Source organism: Limanda limanda, chromosome 6 (genome assembly GCF_963576545.1).
Source record: "Limanda limanda chromosome 6, fLimLim1.1, whole genome shotgun sequence".
NCBI classification, from domain to species: Eukaryota; Metazoa; Chordata; class Actinopteri; order Pleuronectiformes; family Pleuronectidae; genus Limanda; species Limanda limanda.
The window spans coordinates 20,820,094-20,841,096 of NC_083641.1; the positions used below are offsets into that span (position 1 = coordinate 20,820,094).

Sequence of the window (21,003 nt, forward strand, 5' to 3'; positions counted from 1 at the left end):
CTGAAAACAAATCTGAAGTCTGACAGCTTGCTGTCAATGAGGAGTTTCATATTCTCTCTTTTATTCCTGTCTCTTCTTTTCTTTTCTTCTCTTTCATCTCCGTAATGGGTGCATTATACAGACGTCACCTTCCATAACTTGTGGCAGTCTGTGAAAGGTCGGACAGAAACATTAAGTGCTCCAATCAATAGTTTGATTCAGTACATCAGAGTCCTATATACATACATTAATGCACCTCCACCAGCTTGTGAATGTCACCCTGTCAAACTCATTATGTCATTTAGCCTCTCATCAGCATCATGGGCGGCTGCTAGCTTAGCCGCTTCAACTTTTTATAAAAAGATGCTGCCATGAAACTGGCCGTCACCCCTATCACAATAATGACGGCCACGGCAATTCCCAGGCCGACCGACGCGCCCCTGCCATCGGTCAGGGCACCGGAGAGCGCTGTGCACAAATGAGAGTGATACCATTACGGGATGCTTAATTCCAGCAGGATAAAAATATAATGTTATGACTGCAGATAAGAAGTGATTTCATTTCTGGAGGAATCTAATTAGTAGACAATTTGTGAATGGCTGTTCTCATGGCAATCAGTTCCATAAATCAAATACTTACCCTCGTCTTTGGGGAGAAAGGCTGCAAGGAAGACAAAAAAAAGGTCAGCATTTCATTATGAGGGACCATTTCATTTCATATTTTTCCAAAATATTATGTTTCCCAAAGATATTTGAGAAATAAACTAATTATAGTGAGAAACAGATTAAAAACCAAGGAGAGCAGACAAACTGCACTTAGCTGAGTTTTTCAGGGTCTGGTCGATTAAAAACAGATTAAAAGCAGTAGTCAGACTTTTTTTCTATTGATTAATTTTCCCGTGAAGTAGTTCCTATGATTACTCCCCCATCTGTGTGTTAAGGTGCTCATGTTTTGGCTATGTACATGTTCACAATTTCCGACTGCCGATCATGGCCACCTGATGTTTTCCTCTCTCTAAGTGACTTGCTCTGCTTTTGGGAGTTCACTTGATGTTGTACGTGAAGTATCTCAAGGGAACTGTTTATACTGACTGTGGATCTTTTGTCTGGCTCGTTTAAGACCTAATTTGCACAGAGATAAGGACACATGGAGGACTTACAGCTCTCCGTCTTGGCCCTTATAGCCACTGTGAGCACGGACGGCTCAGTGATGCTGTCCTGGACGACCGAGGTCTCCACGCTCCTCTTCCTCCTGCTGCATCTCTGTAGATCAGAGCGGACGGACAGACTTTGAGTTAAGGAGGATCTGGCTGGAACTGGACACTTCTGCTTGAAATGCATGTGGTGCCGTCCTGTACCTTGAAGGAGCTGCAGGTACTGCGCTCACAGAGCCGGGTAATGCAGTGCAGATAGTAGCTGGAGATGGTCTGGTTCTGTTGCTCGATGAAGCGGAACGCCGGGAAGTAGAAGCGGGCCTTTTGGCTATCGCCGTTCTCTAGCACGGTGGTCAGCTGATCTACGGAGCACCTTTTAATAAAAGGTGTACCTCACAAGTGCCCAATTTGCACATCACACGGATAAATACAATCAGTGTATTAATGATAGAAAGGCAGGGAGTGGAAATCAAGAGTAGGGCTCCCATTGAATCTATGGGTAGCTGTGGTTTACTCATTACACGGACGACAGGGAAACCTGCAGGTATGTGTGAAAGGTTTAAATTTAAAGCTGGACTGCTGGACCGGGAGACAGAACTCATTATCTGGCCTTGACAGACTGGAAGAAACGTACAAGCTGCGAAGACAGCTCACACTTTTTACACAAAATGTTTTAAGGTGTTTTTGTGACTTACGAGACAAACAGATTAAAGGAGGTGTCGTTGGAGGGCAGCGGAGACACTGAGGCGTAGCACCGGTCCAGAAGCACAAAGTACCTGTGGAGAAACAAGTAGGTCCCCAGTCAGAGACTCCAGGTCACAGGTGGAATCCTCAGATTTACAGTCTATTAACACAGTCCAGTGGTTGGAGACTAGAGGAGATGGAAAACGTGTTTTTATGAAGCTATCAATCAGCTGTCAGTGCCCATGGATTAATCAAACTGCTAAGAATTACATCTTCGAATTTAGAGAAAGAATAAAGTAAAGACATTAGATTGAAAGTGCTTTTCATATTTAGCCTTACAACAACTAAAATACTATGTTGGTTAAGGGTAGCTCATAAATGACTGCAGTGCAGAAACAGCTCAGATTTTAGTGTGAATTTACAAAAAATGAAAGTTGTAAGTTATAGTTAAAGTGATATAGGATTATGGGTTAATTGTTGTGTGGGAGTGAGTCCACAAAGAACTTTTTAACTCCTGAGTTTTCTCTTTATAGAAGTTGTGGCAGAAGTGACTTTAAACTTATGATAATCTAAAAATAAGTACAAAATACTTTTACTTTGATAAGTGTATCAAAGTATAAAAATATATTACATAAATAGGTCATTAAAACTAATTCATTTTCATTTTAGAATCATATACTACTGTGACTGCTCTTGGTGGAATTTTTATGGATTTTAATAGTTGAATATCAAACTAGATTCTTTTCATTATACAACATCTGTATATATTGCTTGTTTTTAAACGTGGAGGTCGGGTCTCTTTAAATACCACAAGAAAAATCTGAGGGGTCGTGAGATGATACGTTTCTATACATTTTTCTAACTGTAATTCTTAATTTTCTCCATTTAACAAAATATGTAATGATTCGGCCTGAACCTTTTTTGTTCATGAATCCCCATGAAATGTTTCTTTTGTAGAATTGTTAACAACTGAAACACGAATTTAGTGTTTAAAACTTCTGTTTGTATGTTTATATGTTTTTAATGTAAAATCATACTCTGAAAAGCTGTAGTCCCTATGTAATTTGAATATTTGGAGTAAAAATAGCAATACTACATCAAAAGAGATTGCTCAGGTCTGAACCAGACGCAGAGCAGGCTGGTGTGATCTAATGTTAACGGATCTTACTGAGATGTCAGGTTGGATGCAACAACCTCCACATAGATGTTTGTCCTCAGTTCCAGACCCAGAGGAGGCATAGCAAGGGGCTCGGTGTAATTATCATCTTAGGAAAGGAAGAGAGGGATGATATTTAAGAAAACAAATTATAAAAGCTGTTTCATAAGATTAATCTTCTACAGTTACACATTAAACAAAAGTGTTGAGATGGGGGAATCTATAGTGTGTGAGAAGTGGTGTAAGGTGGCACCTTGTACAAGGCCATGCTCAGAGTACTGATGAAGCTCCCATTGTTGTCCTTCAGAGCCGTGGTGGAGAAAGAGCTGCGAGGTGAAGGAAAGAATGAGATCACTCTTGTCACGCAAGCGAAACCTGAGTGGTGCTAATGTATGTTTTCAACCTACACACCATCATTGTACACTTACACGTCCACCTGGGTGTTGTTGATGAGATACTCCAGAGGATAAGCACACGAGTAGTAGTACTTGAGCTCTGCGTTGTAGGTGATGGTCCCCATGGTTGGGTCGAAGGATCGCACCACCCCGCTGACATTCACCGTCTGGATGTTGGAGAAGTTGGAGAAGATTCCCGTCCCTGGCGCGCTCGTGGTCTTAGGAATAATTCAGGAGGATCTTGATTATTAAAGAAATGGTTAAAAATAAATGGTGGCCATCGTCTTACAGCACAGCATGCAGCAGTGATGAAATCACATGAAGAAAAGTGGAACAGCTTTCTAAAGTTTTTTCCTTTCCAAAGAGAGGATTGCATCCATCTTTGTTACATTAAGTCAAGAGCAGTCTGATTCATCTCCTCTGAAAATCCTCTTATTTCTCCCCTCTCTTCTCTTGCCTCCTCCTCGTGCTCGGCCCAAAACACAGCTTCCCTTTCGGTTTCCTAACTCTGCTCTAATTCTCTTTAGCTGAAGACGAACAAGCCCCATGATCACCTCCAGCATCAAGAGTTGAATTCAGGATACTTTACTGATGCAACACTCACCAAGAAATTACTTCCGCAGGCGTTTCCCTCGCTGATAGGGAAGCTAAACCTCATCACTGGAGGAGCCACCGAGGTGTCCAGCGTCCCCTTGCAGGCCACATTGTCCCGGATGCGGTTCAGGATCAGTAAGCTCCCGTTGTATCCGGTGTAGATCGCCGGGCAGATTTGAATCACTAGTTCGATGGCAGACGTGCCACACATCACCCCGATATCAGTATATTCTGATGACGATAAAAAAGCATTATCATGAAAGACTGAATTGACACGAATTTCATTAGTTTGAGTAGGACCGTACCAAAGAGGACAACTTTGCGTCTTAAAATGGAGGAAATGTGTCAAATATTTCTGAAAAATATCGTGCATACATAGGCATACGAACATTTTTTTTATAAAAGAGTAAAGTCAAAATGTATTTCAAATTTTAAGAAAAAGACACTCCACCACCAGCACAGTAAATGAAATCAGAAAAATCTAAATCTAAAATTTCTCCACCCTGTTTGTGTGCAAATAAATATTTGAACTAAAATCCTTGTTGCTTCCCTAAAGTTCTATATCTGAAAAAATCCATACTACCCCTCGTGTCTGAAACCAAAATGTGAGAACAAAGGTCTTTACCTGGTCTCCTGGCGTAAACTCCACAGTCTGATAAACTGAGGGCCTCTCGGCCCACAATACACAGGGAGGTCAGGATAAGGAAGCTGAATAAAGCCATGTCCCCACTCTGCCCTCTGTGAAAAAGCTGAGGCAAACACAACAGATGTCAGACACCGAAAATTCGAAAGAAATCATCTGTAAATCCACTGAGGTGATTGCTACAAGAAGAAAAAAACACTTTTGGATGCTTAATCCAGAACTGTCAATCAAGGAATCATAGTCAGATGTGATCTTACCTCCGCGGTCTCTTTGCTGGTTTAGGATGAGAGAGCAGTGGGCTGTTGTGATGTATAAATATGCTGAACCCGACCTTGTGTTGTCACAGCACTGTTTTAGGATTGGATGGAAACAAGGTCAATCCCACTTTGCCCGGGGTCTGCCTCAGTTTGCACGCGAACAATTCAGTTGTTGTGGCTGAGGTGCCGTAGTCCTCTCCTGGAGGCAAATGATGAAACCCAACACAGTCGCCTCCAAAGTTACATGTCTTTGTGACTTTGTGTGTGAAACGCAGCCCCTGTTTCCTTAATATGAAACTTAATAAACTGAGGGTTTGTTGTCACCTGGGACCTCACTCATAATAGACAGAGAAGGAGCTGTTGTCTTGTGAGGTGTTAATGTTAATGTCAACTCGATGACCTTTAATATAAACATTATCACCAAAAAAAATTATATGATTTTTGAAAAAAATATTCTTTCATTAGTGACATGTTGTTATCAACTAACAGTTTAGTCAGACTGACAGCATGAAGGACATTTAACATGTTTTTATTTAACTTGGACAAGTTTTTCGTTAGAATATTTGTCTTTGACGCGTCAGACTTTGAAGAAAGTAAAAAACTCACATATATTTGAGATGGAGAATTGTTTTTTATTTTGGTTGATGTTGGAGTTCAACTCAAACAAAAAACAATCGCGTGACCCTTGGAAACCCGATCCTGTCAGGTGAGCCACCTGGGAAGAGAAAACTCTGCTCGGGGTCTAGTTGGAGGATGGGTGCCTCTGTCAATCTCTTGTAACCCACGCAGACAAATGCTGGACAAATTGTTATTGTCATGACGTGTGTACTAACATGCTAAGCCTTTCTGTTTTCTCACCCACACACAAACACCCTCATGTATATTACTCACAGTGGGTCTACGTGTTCTTTGGCGTCAACATCCAAAGTGAAGTCCCAGTCTCATTTCCATCGTGGGAGGAGAGTTTAATCAATTACAACAGATAGTAAACTGAGAGAAAGAGATACGATCGCATTTATTCCTCTCCTTTCAGTTATCTGTGGTCATTGTGGACCCTGAATACATCCCAAAATGGCTGTTGAAATGAGGGATTAGGGTGATAAAGAGCAGTGAACACAGCAGAGCCGTGTGGGTCACAAAAACACCTGCAGAGTCAGACATGTGAGACGCAGCGGCCGCCCAGCAGACGTTTATATAGGTCATCGTAAAAGGAAATCAATAAAGGCAAAATTGAAAGATTAATTCTGGCGGTCATCAAATGAGCTCTGGTGTTTTGTTCGTTTCCCTGGAGATTGGACACTCACAAGGCCGTGACGCTGTAAAAGAACTTCACTGATCGTAGTCGGATAAAGCACTGAAGAAATGCCATGAAAGTTTTTACCCACATAACAAATATGTGCCATTAAAGTGCCACAAGTTCAGAGATGGTTTCTTTTAGCTGATATTCAAACGATTTGCCTAGCTGACCTTTACTGCAGCCAGCCACCAGGGGGCGATCAACATACTTAGAGGATTTTTCGACCGATCTTGATTCCTATTAAAATACCTGTTTAAAGTGAAAGTTTAAAGTGACAATTTATGATATGTGTGAGGATATTAGTTTAGCTTTGCATAGACTGAAAAAAAGAGAAAGTTAGTGAATAGGTAAAAAATAAATGTACATATTTTACACCCTTAAACATACTGGTACTGCAGCAGCAGCTGAATTGAAAAATGCAACAACACATCCACTTTCTTCATCTCAAAACACTGAATGTTTATTTGTATATTTTAATAGTATACATGGTTAGAAACGCTACACATTTTGACAGTTTACAGCTTGAATATAGAATAAGATAAAATGTCTTCACATACACACTAAATATATCTATTGTTTGTTTGATGAGGTATCAAAGGCAATAAATACACAAGACCTAAAACAATACAGTACAAATTGTATTAATATATATTGAGGAACACACACATGCAAACACATCAGTATTGTTTTGTTTAAATCAGTGGCCTCAACATACTGTCAGTACAAAGAGGGGTACGAGTTTATAATACAGTCAATGATTTACAGAGTGATTTTGTTGTATGACTAAAAACTTACTAGTTCCTAAAAATGTAGGGCAGCGGAAGAAAAGTATGGAAAAGAAAGGTAATGAATTGGGCATTTGACAGAAATAAGATATCAAGTGTTTCTGTAAATTTGGGGTACCTACAGAGTAAGACTGTAATTGGAGAAATAACGTTGGTATGGTAACAATGATATACAAACAATGAAATATAATTAAAAAGTGGTAAAAGGGTAACAGCTTCACATTGTACTGCAACCCACAGACCGTATCTTATACAAATACTTTATCAAAAACCTATATATAGTTTCTACTGTTTGTTGGGTCAAAAATAGGTAATCTTCATTACTTAGAAACTAAATAATTAAGTTAACAACATAATTCTGTTGATGGACACATTAAGAACCATTTTCTTGCCAAACATCAACATTTCCCAGCACTGTAACTCATTATCTCATACGGTTTTATTTGATTTTGATCAATTGAACATCACATCTGGTTTTATAGTTTAAACGATTTGAGCTATGTGCTGCTCTTTGTGTTTTATCCTTTAGGGATATTGAATGTACTATGGGCACAATCACACGTGTGTCTTGTGTGTGTGTCTCTTCTATGTTATGTACTTAAGGTACTTATATTGTATCTACTTTGTATGTATTCAGCCGTTTTCATATACGGGTACACACTAGGGTCCTAATGCCAGTTTTTCAATGCGACTTTTGGACCATATTGTCATGTTTCTTTAACTTAACTTACAAATAAGTACTAGTGTGAACTAACAAGTATGTTTTAAGAACCTGACATTTAATCTGATACCACAAAACCACTCTGTAAACTAGTGGCTGTATTAGAAAGTATTACTCAATAATGGGATATACAGTATATTTATTTGAAGCTGTGGTTCCAAACACCTGAGGCTGAGGTCGTTGGGAGGCGGGACTTCTGCAGGAGGCGGAGCGACAGTAGGAGGAGGCCCACGCTGACTCCACCCAGGACGACCACGCCTGAGATCAGAGCACTGGTCCCCTGGTTCATCGGCTGGGAGGAGCCTCCAGAGGCTGCTGGGTGGGAAGATGAACAAAAGCAGGAGGATGAAGGTGACGTGTTTTTGACGTGATGACCTGTCGTTCTTTTTTTATTTTTTTCAGAAAGAGAAGGTGGAACCTTTGTGTCTATGCTGTAAATCATCAATTTCCATCGGTATCTGTTATCTCCAGTCACAGGTGACTATAAAACCTTTTTTTTACATTGTGTAACATGGGATGAGGGAGCTTACCGAGCTGGGAGTTGTTGACAGGAGTCTCATCTGAAAAATGATTTTCAAAGTGTTTATCAGAGTCATTTTTACAGATTATTTAATCTCCACTGTGGATTCACTGATTTATCTAAATACTAATACATATCGGCTCTATTGCTGAGAGCTGAACGATGAGATAGATGTCACTTTCATCTTTGTCTGTTAAATTTGTAGCTGCAGCAACCTGCTGGTTAGCTTAGCTTAACATAAAGACTTGAAATACAGGGGAGGAGTTGGTGGGGCTGTCTCTTAAGACAAGAAAATCCTGTTACTATTTGTAAAGCTTATTAACATATTCAAAATAATTGGTTTAATCCTTAGAACAGATTTAAGTGCAGCAATTTCAATGTTACTGTACCTGCCATTCACACAGGTAGAGGCTGTTGAAATGTGTGACTAGTTTTAATGTGTCAGATTTTGTGCCTCTGCATTCCTAACCAAGGCTTTCGAGTCTAATCTACTAAGAGACACTGTTTTCTTTATACCACTCCTGGTGATGATCGGTCCAGCAGTGATGACTGCGTTCCCAGACGCTGATGGTAGGGAATCATGACTCTCCTCTGCATCCCGCCTCCGCCGACGCCCACAGATCTGCCAATCACATCATCAGATTCCATTTCTCATGGGGGTCAGGGCACACACGAACTGAGATGCTTGGCTTTTACACTTACTGGCATGAGCATGATGCAGTCGTCGGCCCGGCAAAGCTTGGTGACGCAGTGCAAAAACACAGTGGACATCTTCTGGTGTGTGTGTTTAACGAAGCGGAAAACCTCGAAGGAAAACCGTCCCATCTGACTCATCCCGTTCTCGAAAACCGTCGTCTGTGGGTCTTTAGAGCAGCTGCGTCAAAGAGGACACAGATATGCACATACATGATGATATCCACTGCTTCATGCACACTGTGAACATGACAGATTCGATGTATGCTTAAGCACTTAGAGAAGAAAAAAGTAGCATTCATGAGCATGACCCATTTTGAGGACCTGAATAGGTAATGACTCTCTTTTTGTGGTTCATTAAGTCATCATCTTGAGTGGGAAAAAAGCAAGATTACCCAAAGAAAAGGTCATAGCGGAGTTCATCATTAGGATTCCCTGAGGGGGTTGTGTAACAGTAGTCCATCAAGATGTTCCACCTGCACAAGGACAAAAGTGCGAGATGGGATGAGGGATAGAGATCTAACTGCACATGGGAAAATACAACTCGGGCTTTCTCTGCTGCAGGCTGGCGCCTTCCCTTAGAATAATAACATAATGGCATAATGAATGAATGAAGGCAAAGCAAAGAAAAATACTAATTCATGGCTTCATTCAAAAAATGATGGTGGGAAAGATGTTGTGATTGACAGAAATATCATATGCGATTCACTGAAGTTGTGGTTGTTGTTCATGATAAGATATCTGCTCCTTTATAAGATTTCGGACATTTTAAAATGAGGGAATATCCAATAGTAAAAGATCGGGTATTATCTGGAACCTTTTGTCTAAGTTTGTGGCTTTCACAGCAGCAAATACTCTGGTTTTCAGAGCCAGTCCAGCCATTGGAATAGAAAGAGGTTGATTGTACGTTGAATCCTGTGAAGGAGAAAAAAAAACAGCATGACATTAGAAACAAATAAAGAAAACAGTCACATAGTGAATATATTACAAGGCTTGTGATACTCTATTTATGATGTTGTCTACAAATCCAGGGAAAGGACATAAACCAAAAATACATAGGTCCAAAACTTTCCTCTTATAAAATGTAAAAGAAAAGTTACATGTTATTTAGTAGTCACATTTTATTGTTATGTGACCTCTAGTGGCCGCTGCCAAGTCAGTGGCACTCTAAACTCATTGATTCACAGTCTGGACACAAACATTTAAAATAGGTAAAAACATTTGAAACTGTGTTGAAACTGATTTTCAAACAATCTGACTCGAATAACTCAATGTGTGTCCATAGCCAGTTAAAACTCTTCATCTAAGAAAGACAGGCGTTCCTCTAGAATCTATCTTAGGACAAAATTTTTTTTCTAAATAAATGGTTTAGTTCAGGATTAGAAAAAGCAAACATGAGCTTTTATGCAGATGACATTATTATTTATTCCATGGCCTTGTCTTTAAAAGTAGCAAAACTCAGAAGTTAGGTTTATATTTTCAATTAAAAAGGCTTTTTATTTACTGTTGGAAAAAGTCCAAATTACTATTTTGTGAGTATAAGATAATGGTGATGTAATTTATATACCTGCATCTCAATTGCTTTCTGGGACCAACCTGGTTAAATATAGGATAAATAAAAATAGCTACAAATTAAAATATGAAAATGAAGGTTCAAAAACAGTTATTAAATATTATATTCTTTTATATCTATCAGGAAACTGTCATTTTTTTGGCAAAGTTTAATCAAACATTGGAAATATTTTTTCTTATTTTGTGCTCTGGTGAGTTTTTTATGGCAGTTTTCTGGTGAGTGGCATCGAGGGTTAGCCAATGTTCATTGTAGGTTTTGAGTTTTTCATTGGATTTGTTAACAAGAAGACAAATATACCTATAATTTTAGTTTCAAGCATGAATAGGTTTTCTTTAGTTGACGGATTCATTGGAAGAAAGCACCAACATGATTCAAAGCTCATGAACTCAATCTTTAGACATTATTTGAGAGGGATATTTACAATAAGAATGCGACATCACCAGTTGTATAAAGATGGATCTATTGAAATGATGATTCAGAGATCATGAACTCAACATTCATCAAAAGTATTTCTGATACATATAATTAAAAGCTTTATGAATTACAGAAATTTTTTATTGATTGTATACAATAAAAGGTTCTTATGGCTGTGAACTCACATTATACAGGATCATACTCAACGTGCTCACGAAGGTACCGTTGCCGTCCTTGACAGAAACAGCAGCAGAGGAGCTGTGAAGAGTTCAACACCGTTATTATAATTCTATTTTTCATCTTTTTGGAGAGGCACTTAAAAAAATAACACTTTGATAGCAGATGGTGTGATGGGATTTAATCACAAAGTTAGAGTATATTTATTTATTTACATGACTGGAAGACGAAAGTTTAGAGGAACTATATTAGCATCTCAAACATTATAAGAACTGCCTCTCAAAATATTACGAGACACAAACCCATTCAGGCTTTTAAAGTGAAAGGCTTATCATTGCCACCATTAAGGAAAACACATGTCTTCATTAAATAAATAAAGTAATATCTAATCCACTCATGAGGGTCAAGCTTCTTTTGGTGCTGAAGGAGTTTTTTGGTTGCAACTTACGATGCCAGCTGTGAGTTGTTGACCAGGTACTCCAGTGGATAGCTGCAGCTGAATTTATACAACAAGCCAGGTAGGTAGCTGATTATAGCTGGCGGGTCAGGGGTGTCGATATAGCCTGAGATGTTACCAATTTGTACCAGAGACATGTTCCCATAGGCATTGGGCCCGTAGGCTGTGCTGACCTGCAGAGAGAGACAACCCACACACTTTGCTTTCTCCCAGGTCAGTAAACAGCATTATGACGTTGCCTATGCATCTTAGTGTTTGTGTATTCTTTACCACCAGGCTGTTGCCGCAGGCCTCCAGACTGCTGAGGCTGATGCTGAACAGGACCGCTGTGGGGAAGGTGTTGTTGTTGATGAAGCCACGGCACTGCATGTCACCATGGTGACCGTTCAGGGCCAAGTCTGCGTCAGTGTAGCCGGAGAAAAGCACCGGGCAGAAGTTGATCTTTAACGTGATGGTCTGGACGCCGCAGTACACGCTGACGTCCCGCTCTCCTGCAGGAACACAGAGGAAGAGGGTTCAGGAAGAAAAGGAGGAAGGAAGTTTTCGATCGTCTGCAGCCAGAGCTCGTTCACCACCACACTGATACCAACCTGGAATCTCAGGGATGAAACAGTGTCTGATTAGATGGTAGGAATCAATTCCCCATATTGAAAGGTCCATATTGATCAAACTCAGCTGCTCACCGAGTGTGAACAACGTTACCGGAGCAACTCACTGGGACTCAGAGCAACACGTTAAAGAGCAACTTTCAACTGACAACATGATTGTAACATCGATGCAAAAAGAACTATCAAAAGAATACAATCTACATCTACCATATCGTTCATTATTTATTCATTATTATTTAAAATATAATAATTTTACTGACATATATATATATATATGTGTAGGTAAAATATGTTTGTTTAGTTGTTTTTTGTATTTTTTACACCAATTAATACACATTTATGAAAATGATGTTTAATATCTGCAAATAGACACCTCTAAATGCTACACACTTGAACTGTAAAATAGTTAAAGTAGAAACAGAAGAAATTCACACTGGAGCAGTTAAGTAATTTGCCAGCTGGTTTTCATCATTAAAAAATGACTATAATTTAGTCACACACAGTCAAGATGCACAAAGAGTGATTAACACAACTAATATCAGTTTTATTAATTTGTGCTGCAGCCATCTGTGATCTGCTCCAAACCAACATAATAGCCCTAAATCTGTCTCTTTGATCTACGACTATTGTTAAATACTTAAGAGTTTAATTAAGAATAATTTATTCTGAAGTTTGTGATTAGTTAAAAAGTATTTTAATTCAATTTTTTTACTTCAGCAGTTTTTAGATAAATACAGACCCAGGCTGACACCTTTAAAACAAGACTTTACATCTGTAGTATAAAGATACTGCAAATGTGCTATGACAATCAACACTTTAAAAAGCTAAATAAGAAAACAATCATCAGGAGTTCAAAGAAGCCGAGTTAGGCACATTCAAAGAGAAGATGCATTTGACAAAAAAAGGTCATTCTCAAACATTATCTTTGTAGTAGCTGTCAACTTGATATTATACTGTATCTTCACCCGTAAGATTTTATTTTTAGTCAGGTACATGTAGCTAAAAATAATATAGTTTAGTAAAACAAGGCTGGAATTAACCCTGCCTTTATTAGGGTTGTAATGTTTAAAAAAAGAGGCTTTAATTTGATGTGCTTTTGTCTTGTATTGTGTAAAACTAAGAAATGTTTGTATGTAACGTCGGGAGACAAGATAAGATCAATTAAAAAGTAAATATATAAACAAAAAAGCCTTTCAAAAGACATGAAAGCCATAATGTAGAGATTCAAAGAAAAGTATAAAAATTATCAAAAATAGAAGAACTCAATATACACAATCTACAATGTATTGGTATATATATATATATATATATATATATGAATAACTTTGATAGGGTAAATTATTAAATACATATAAATACAGTGTCACATTTAGTGGACTTGTGTTTTGAGGTAAATAGTTGAATGCATCACATCACACAGGGAGGTGATAGAACGGCACAGTGTGTTGAGAAACACTCAATTAATTAAAAGTAGACTCGCCGAAGGAAAAAACCTCTGACAGAATCATTATCTTGTGTTCAATATCTGCAGTCGGAATCAAAGAAGGACAGAGCGCTTGAGTCTGTCTGCATTATTCTCACCAGGAAACCTGCTGTGGTGGCTGGCGTCACAGTTGTATCCGTTAAACTGCGTGGAGACTGACGCAGCGTTACTCATCAGCAGGAAAATAAAGCACATTCGTGTCATCGCAGCACCTTGGAGGGGTTCGCCCAGCGTCATCTTCAAAAGGTCAACATTGCATTAACCGCATTCCTCAGGCTCAGGTATGTGTTTTTGAAAAAAGACTACACTCAAAATTAGATGTCGAAAAACAGCACTCCCCTGTTTCCTTGACTCCTTCTCGCACTCTGACCTCTATCAAAGTAGTACAACCTTCTTTCACCAGGTCCCCTAATCCTTTTTATCCTGCTCCCTCTGACCTCTGCTGCTCATGTTGGCCGAAAAACCTCTATTACCCAACTCCTTTTAAACCGAGGTCACCCCTTCTTTCCAGCTCATTTCATCCCACTCCCCTCGCTCTACCCCCACACACCCGCTCACCTGCTTCCTGCCTTTTTCAGAGGTAATTGTTTGGAACCCCTCATCCCCCCGGATTGTGTCGAGAGAAAGGTTCAACATGTGGCATGCCGTTGAAGTTGGTGGCATTAAAGGCCCCAAACCAAACACAATGTCCATGTCGTGAGTCTGTTGTGTTTGCACAGATGAAAAAGATAGAGCGTCTCTTTATCCAAACACTTAAACAAAACCCCAGTGCAGTGCAGAACATGGGAAACTCTGTCAGATCTGAATGGCTCGGACAAATCTTTTCATATTGCCCAGAAACCTGAGCGCACTCGGAGGGTTCCCACTCATCTTTCCTCAGTCTGATCTCTGTCTGTCAGCTCGCACAAACGCTGGGCCCCAGCAGGGGGGGGGCCGGCCCGGGAATTAAGCTGTCATCGACTGCCGCTGCAGCCCACATTCACATGAACATAAAAGTCAACTCACGGTCTGATGCGGGGCTGTGTGTGGGTAATTGTGATGCACAAGGCAACACTTAGAGTGAAGGTATTTACTGGTGTATACAGATACAGTGTGCAGTGTGGCAGAAGGTAAACGTGGAGACTTGGGTCTTTTTTTCTTCTGACTGAATAAAAACTTCTTCTGCTTCTACAGTTCTTTTAAGTTCTTTGACCTTTAACGGATGTGGAACGTTAAAGATTGCTGCTGGAGCTTTAATGGATACATCTTTTACTGTCAATACACTGAGGTATCAGTTTATTAGGTACACCTTGCTAAAAATAACACAATCTAATACAGCAGTCTTGTTTAAATCTTACCGTCATGAAGGTTTAGGAGCCGCCCTGATTCTAATGTATGATTATTCCTGTGTTTTTTATATTTACCTGCAGTCATTGATATAAAAAGAGTGGACAAAATAATAGAAACACCTGTTAATATAATGTAAAAAGATTCAACAGCACCCCAAACTACATCCTCAGAAATTACATTTGATTTGAATCAGCTCTATAAAAAAGTTAGAACACAAACCTAACTATAATCTTAATTTATTATTTATCTTCAGGATTTATCACAGCGGTATGTATTAGTTCTAGCTAGGTGCAGGTTTACCTAATATTTTGAGTGTTAATCCCATAAGAAGACCAAAGTCAATCTCCTCCACTGACCCATCAATCCAAGCCCATTATTTATATGTTCACTGAATAAAACAATCTTGAAAAACAGAGCGACAAGATTAAGTTTTTTCTTTAAAAGGGAAAGAGGTTAAGAATAACAATGTTGAGGATTATTTTTATTTTCCCTAGTGTGTATTTACAGCAGCAGGGTGTCATATGTGGAACCGAGTCAAAATAAACTGCAGAGCCCATGTTCATTATAATGGAGGAACATTCAGTTCCGTGTTGGTTGTGCTCTTTTCAGCAGATTTCTTGACAGTTAGAAAAGTATGAAATATTACCAGAGGTGTGAAACTGGTTTAAAAGAATGTAACCGTATAAATCTTTATAATAAACCTTAGAAATAGGTGACAAATCTAAAGTTTATTTTTGGTATAACTATTTATAGCCTGATCTAACTTTGGGCATGTTACGGTCCACATACGTCATTGCTGACTTGTCTTTGCATTACGTAAGATGATTTAAAGAGGTCAAGGTCGATGTTAGCAGACAGAAGCTGTACTATAAGTTCTAAGCTTCCTTGGGGATGTGTGTCCCTATAAGAAACCATTCAAACTATAAGTAACAGATTATATTTTTGCCACATCAACGTCATGGAATAAATACTGTGTGCTGCTCTTTCTCTGTCATCTAAAGATCCAGCGCTGTCATTGTAAGTGCCTCAGCAGCAAACCATCTGTCTCTCATGTCTGCATTCAACCTTCCTCATCAGAACGCGTCTCCTCCATCATCTCAACAGATAACTCTGTTTTATTTCCTAAAGAAAAAGATCCAAGAACACTGTGGTTTTTGGTGTTAATACATGTGTAAATAGACTATTTCCTTTGATGCATCAGTACACATATGATGCTCCTAATATTTGCAGTATATGGAATTGTCAATTCATCACAATGAGGGAACATATCGCTCAGTGCTACAACGGGCGGCTCATTGATCCGAGTGTAGACAGAGAATCACACTAACGGTGATCAGGCTTCAGCTGCAAAGGCAATACTTCACTGTAAAATCAATTTGTGGTTTGTTGTTGATGTTTTCATGGAATTTGCTAATGTTAATACAAATGATCGTTGAAGGCACGGTGGGTTTTTTCGAGTCAAACCTGCTGTTAGAAAATAATGAGATGATTATGAGTAACACAGCCCGAAGAAATAACTGTAAACTAATCCAATTTCTGTATAATTTTTCTGGTGGTTTCGATCAATAAAAAGTCTGTGTTTCTGTTTTTTTGGGGAATAATTTCCTCTTTCTCTTGTTGTCTTCCTTTACCAGAAACACAACAGAATACCTACAGTCAATACGGCTTGTGTTCAGTCTATTTAAATGGTTCTGGAGCTTTCAGCAGTATCGCATGATATTCCGCAGCAGATGCTGTTTGCAAAGTTTAAAATGTTTCAGTGCTCAACTGTTTTCATGTATATACTGTGTAGGTCATTGTAGATTTGGAGTAAAGTGTGTATGAGTTGTTGGGGGGTGGGGAGGAGGCACAAGTGTCGGACCCTGTGCCTCCTCAGTCCGGCCCTGTGCAGCTGTCATCTTCAGTTTGAGGTTGGCTCACACACTTGACATTGCTTTTTACAGCCCCTCATATGCAAATACTTGTATTTTATAGTTTCCAGTTTTAAATCAACATTTTATAGACTGATAAATAAATGACTAAAGAACATAACTGTTAGATTTATGATAGTCAAGATCGTTATCGGTCTCAACATTACTCTTGTGATGAATTTTTACTTCCTCGCTCAAGGTTTTCTGAGTGTCCCTTGATTTCATAAAATACTACAACAAAAAGATGTAAACTCAAATAACTCAGATCTTTTGACGAGGCCTCCAGATGACCTGGTCGTTTGTGATTCATCAAATTGTTTAGAGAAGAAATTAATCATGTTTCACATCTAATTGGTGTCAACACGTTTTTCTTCACAGCACTTTACTCCTCACAAATCCCAGATAAGAACATTTAGATTTATGTTTGTTCCTCAGAGGTCTCATGTGTATTAAAACTAACCCGTGTTAACTAAACCAGGACATGCGGGAAAACATATCGTACATTTCATTGTTTGCAAATGACTTTTTGGCAAATAAAATGAATACATGCTCCTATGCTGACATACACAGTCAGTTCTTATTTGGTGTAATGACAATGCCTTATTGTCATCGCTGAATTGTTGCCTTCATCAAATGTGCAGACCTACTTTGTGGCAATGAGAAGGATTGTCTGAAAAAGTTAACTCTGCAATCATCATTATTACAGTGGTGACATCTGGAGCTTAACTTAACCTCTAACTTTATTAAACACATTCTAAACCATTGTATATCAACACATACTGTTCTTAGATTGATTCTGTCTTTCAGAAAAAAAACATCCAAAACATTTTTTACATCCAGACAACACAACGTTTCTGTGTATAAGCACATAGGAACATGATATACTGAATTGTTGCTTCCTCCTCAACCATGACACAGTTGCCATCCTCTAACTCATCTCCTGTGCTTCACACCGTTCACACTCATCCTGACCGTTGGCCTCACATGTCAGTCTCAGATCCGGGCTCCGTGCTGTGCAGGCACCCGCTGGCCCCGCAGAGCCCTGAGAAACACAGCCAGCTGCAGGTGTTTGAGATCCACTCTGCGCTCACCTGCCCCTGCTGATGAGGTAGAGCTGAAATCAAATATGAAGCTCTCACAGGCAGACAACACTCACCCGGCACAAACAGGATCAGATGAAATGTAATGAATACATATGCTGAACCCGTTTACCCTCCTGCTTGTTTTGCAAATCCCACCTAGCAAATGACCTATATAAACTCATGTGCTTGTGTTTCAGTCACATGACTTCCTTCAAAATAAGACTGGATAACACTGTTGATTTTCTTTATAATAATCTTTAGTCGACAAAGTGTGTTGATTTGGCATTAAAATGATAGAAAATGCACTTTAAGGTTCTTTATGTTACAGGAAAATACGTCTTTGTTCATATATCCCCACGATTAACTCTCTGTGCATCTCTCCAGAGCTTTGTGAAGGTTTCCCGCTGGTGGTCGTGCTCAGACTCAAAATGGCACAGGTGCAACCGCCACTCTCAGATCTGACCTGATACAGCCGACTCTATCTGATCAACCTGAAGCATCTAGACTCAACAAACACACAACTCAATCACACAATCAGGGCTGCATCACAAAACCCGTGAGAGTGCGGCTGTAATCCGACGCTCCAGTTTTAACACAGGCGGAAAAGTGAAGCTCTCTTCAAAGGCTCCTGCTGCGATTTGATCCTCACTGAGTGAAGCTGTCAAAAGTCAGAACCCTCTTTTTTTATACCACAGAGCAAATTGATAATTTATTTGGGAAAAAAATGTAAATGTTTTAATTATGTTACATTTTTGCCACATATGTTTGTAATAAAGTCTTAAAAAGGATGCGCATAAGCCTGAATTTAAAGAAAGTAGAGTATATGAGAACTTCATTATAACGCACTACTCATGCAGGTTATTAAAATGTCTCAAGGTGATTTATTCTGGAATTGAAAATAAATGAACTAGTTGTGTTTTTGTGTTTGTATATCTGCAGAGACCTGTGCCTGTGCTTGTTGTTGCGTTTGAAAACCTGTGAAATTCCCAGGTGGGAAGAGAAAACAACAGACCCGCATATTGTTTGTGTATGAAACCCAACCCTGCATTAACAGAACTGCATGTGAGGAGCACTGTCTTCCCATCCCGTGACCTTGCCAAGGATGTGACTCAGAGGAACTCACAGCTATTTTTGTTCCTGTTACTGTACTGACAAATCCAGGATTAGATACAGAATGAGGCAGATTATTTTAGTGTACACACTGATACAAACTCAAAAATCCCATCACTTTTTTTGTTTTTGTTATATGACTCGAGAATCAGACCTGAGATCTGATGTGTCGCTTCTTGAAAACCACAGATTCGGGCAAATAAGGTTCCAGGTAATACTGAGGGAAAGAAATAAGTTTGGTGTGAATCAGTAGTGAGATAAAGCCTATGATCTATGTTGTTGTGAAAAACTGTGAGGAAACAATCTGGAGTCATTCTTCAGATTCCACTTCTGATTAGAAGAAGATGTTCAGAGAAGCAAATAAAAACTTCAGCTTCTTTATAACACAGATTATCATAATGTGGTCTGATGGCAAATTCTCCTGAGACGAATGTGGTGGTTGACTTCAGGTTTGGAGATAATTGTGGCATTGTGCTGCCCCCCTGTGGTCGTTGTCCATGACTGAGACTGACTACGATTAACATAGAGTCTGACAAGTCTCCATGTTGTTTTGCTATCGAGTCATGAAGCGTTTCAACTTCCACACATATTTCAAAAAAAGATTGGGAAATATGTGAAGTAATGAGGTACATATATCTTGTTATAGTACTTAAGTCGATTTTTCAGATATCTGTACTTTACTTGAGTATTAATTTTTCTGATTTAAAACTTTTTTTACTCCCTACAGTTAAACACAAATATCTGTACTTTGTACTCCTTCAATTTTCAAAACAGGGGTATTACTTTTATTTAAATGCCTTTGAGGGGACTCAGCGAGCGCCGCCTTCCCAACATCAAGACAGATTTCAACCTCAAAGGAAAATAACACAGAAAGAGGATTCCTTGTGTTGTATCTATCAGTGCATATCAAGCTAAACATACATAACAAAGCATAAAGGTTCAGGGAAAAGAAATTATCTGAAAGGGATTTAAAAAAAAAAATCCTATTGATTCATGTGTTTCATCTAAATTGTACAACTTGTTGTTAACTTTACCCTAGAATGGGCCCTTTCTATTTAAATACTTTATATTTACATCCGGAGTGGTTCCTCTTTACGGAGGCGGCCATGTTTTTCACAGGAGCCCAAACTGGACAAACTAAACACCTTTTGAGTTTTTATGACAACCAAACATTCAAGGCTCAGATCTGGGCCTCCTTCTTTTCTCTACCTACATGTACCGCCCTCTCTTTCCAATCCCACAACAAATCAGTCACCAAAGCCGCCTTCTTCCATCTCAAAAATGGACTTCACTCCCCGACTCCGTGGCAGAAACCCTCATTCATGCCTCCATCACCTCCCAACTGGATTACTGTGATGGAGTTCTGTCCGTTGTACCAGACAAGGTCCGGAACAGACTCCAGTATGTGCAGAACTCTGCCGGCAACGGTCCTCACCCACACTAAGCCCTGGCAGCACATCACCCTGACCCTCATTCACCTCCTTCCGATCAAGGCCCGCATTCACTACAGACTCCTCCTCCTTGCCTATAAATCCCTCCACGCCCTAACCCCACCGTATCTAACTGACCTCTCCATCCCCAACAACAAACTGTGAACCTTTGGAGACAGAGCCTTCTGTGTCACAGCCCACAACCTCTGGAACTCTCTCCCGCCTCTGGCCTCAGTAAACGCTCCACCTGACATTTGTGATGTTTATTTCTATCCTATTTTGTGTGATGTGCTTTCTTTTCTTTCCACTTTTGTCCCCATGGACACATGTAAAGCGTCCTTGGGTCTCTATGATCATGATTATTATTAACTGAAGGCTACCAAAGGTTCTCCTTCATGTTTGGAAGGGAAAAGTGAGTTGAAGGGTATTCAGCTGCAACATGCAACTTCACCACTAGATGTCACTAAATTATACACACTGAACCTTTAAAAGACCTATCGAGACAAAGCAGACAAAAGATATTTATATGGATTACTCCATTAAAAACGTTATA

General features: G+C 39.4%; 2 protein-coding genes across 2 annotated transcripts; both read right to left on the minus strand.

The window, feature by feature from the left end:
- Window positions 1–310: 310 nt before the first annotated feature.
- Window positions 311–4,683, minus strand: si:ch211-229d2.5 (zona pellucida-like domain-containing protein 1). The gene is made up of 10 exons (XM_061072527.1): window positions 4,587–4,683; window positions 3,972–4,192; window positions 3,401–3,585; window positions 3,228–3,298; window positions 2,985–3,084; window positions 1,828–1,908; window positions 1,337–1,505; window positions 1,139–1,241; window positions 619–639; window positions 311–447 (listed from the first exon to the last, which is right to left on the minus strand). Exons 1-10 carry the CDS (start codon window positions 4,681–4,683, stop codon window positions 311–313), a joined length of 1,185 nt encoding a protein of 394 aa, XP_060928510.1.
- A 3,120-nt stretch (window positions 4,684–7,803) lies between these two features.
- zpld1b (zona pellucida-like domain containing 1b) lies at window positions 7,804–13,793 on the minus strand. The gene is made up of 10 exons (XM_061072528.1): window positions 13,688–13,793; window positions 11,769–11,989; window positions 11,490–11,671; window positions 11,050–11,122; window positions 9,695–9,792; window positions 9,273–9,353; window positions 8,887–9,058; window positions 8,701–8,806; window positions 8,195–8,224; window positions 7,804–7,979 (listed from the first exon to the last, which is right to left on the minus strand). Exons 1-10 carry the CDS (start codon window positions 13,791–13,793, stop codon window positions 7,804–7,806), a joined length of 1,245 nt encoding a protein of 414 aa, XP_060928511.1.
- Window positions 13,794–21,003: the final 7,210 nt, after the last annotated feature.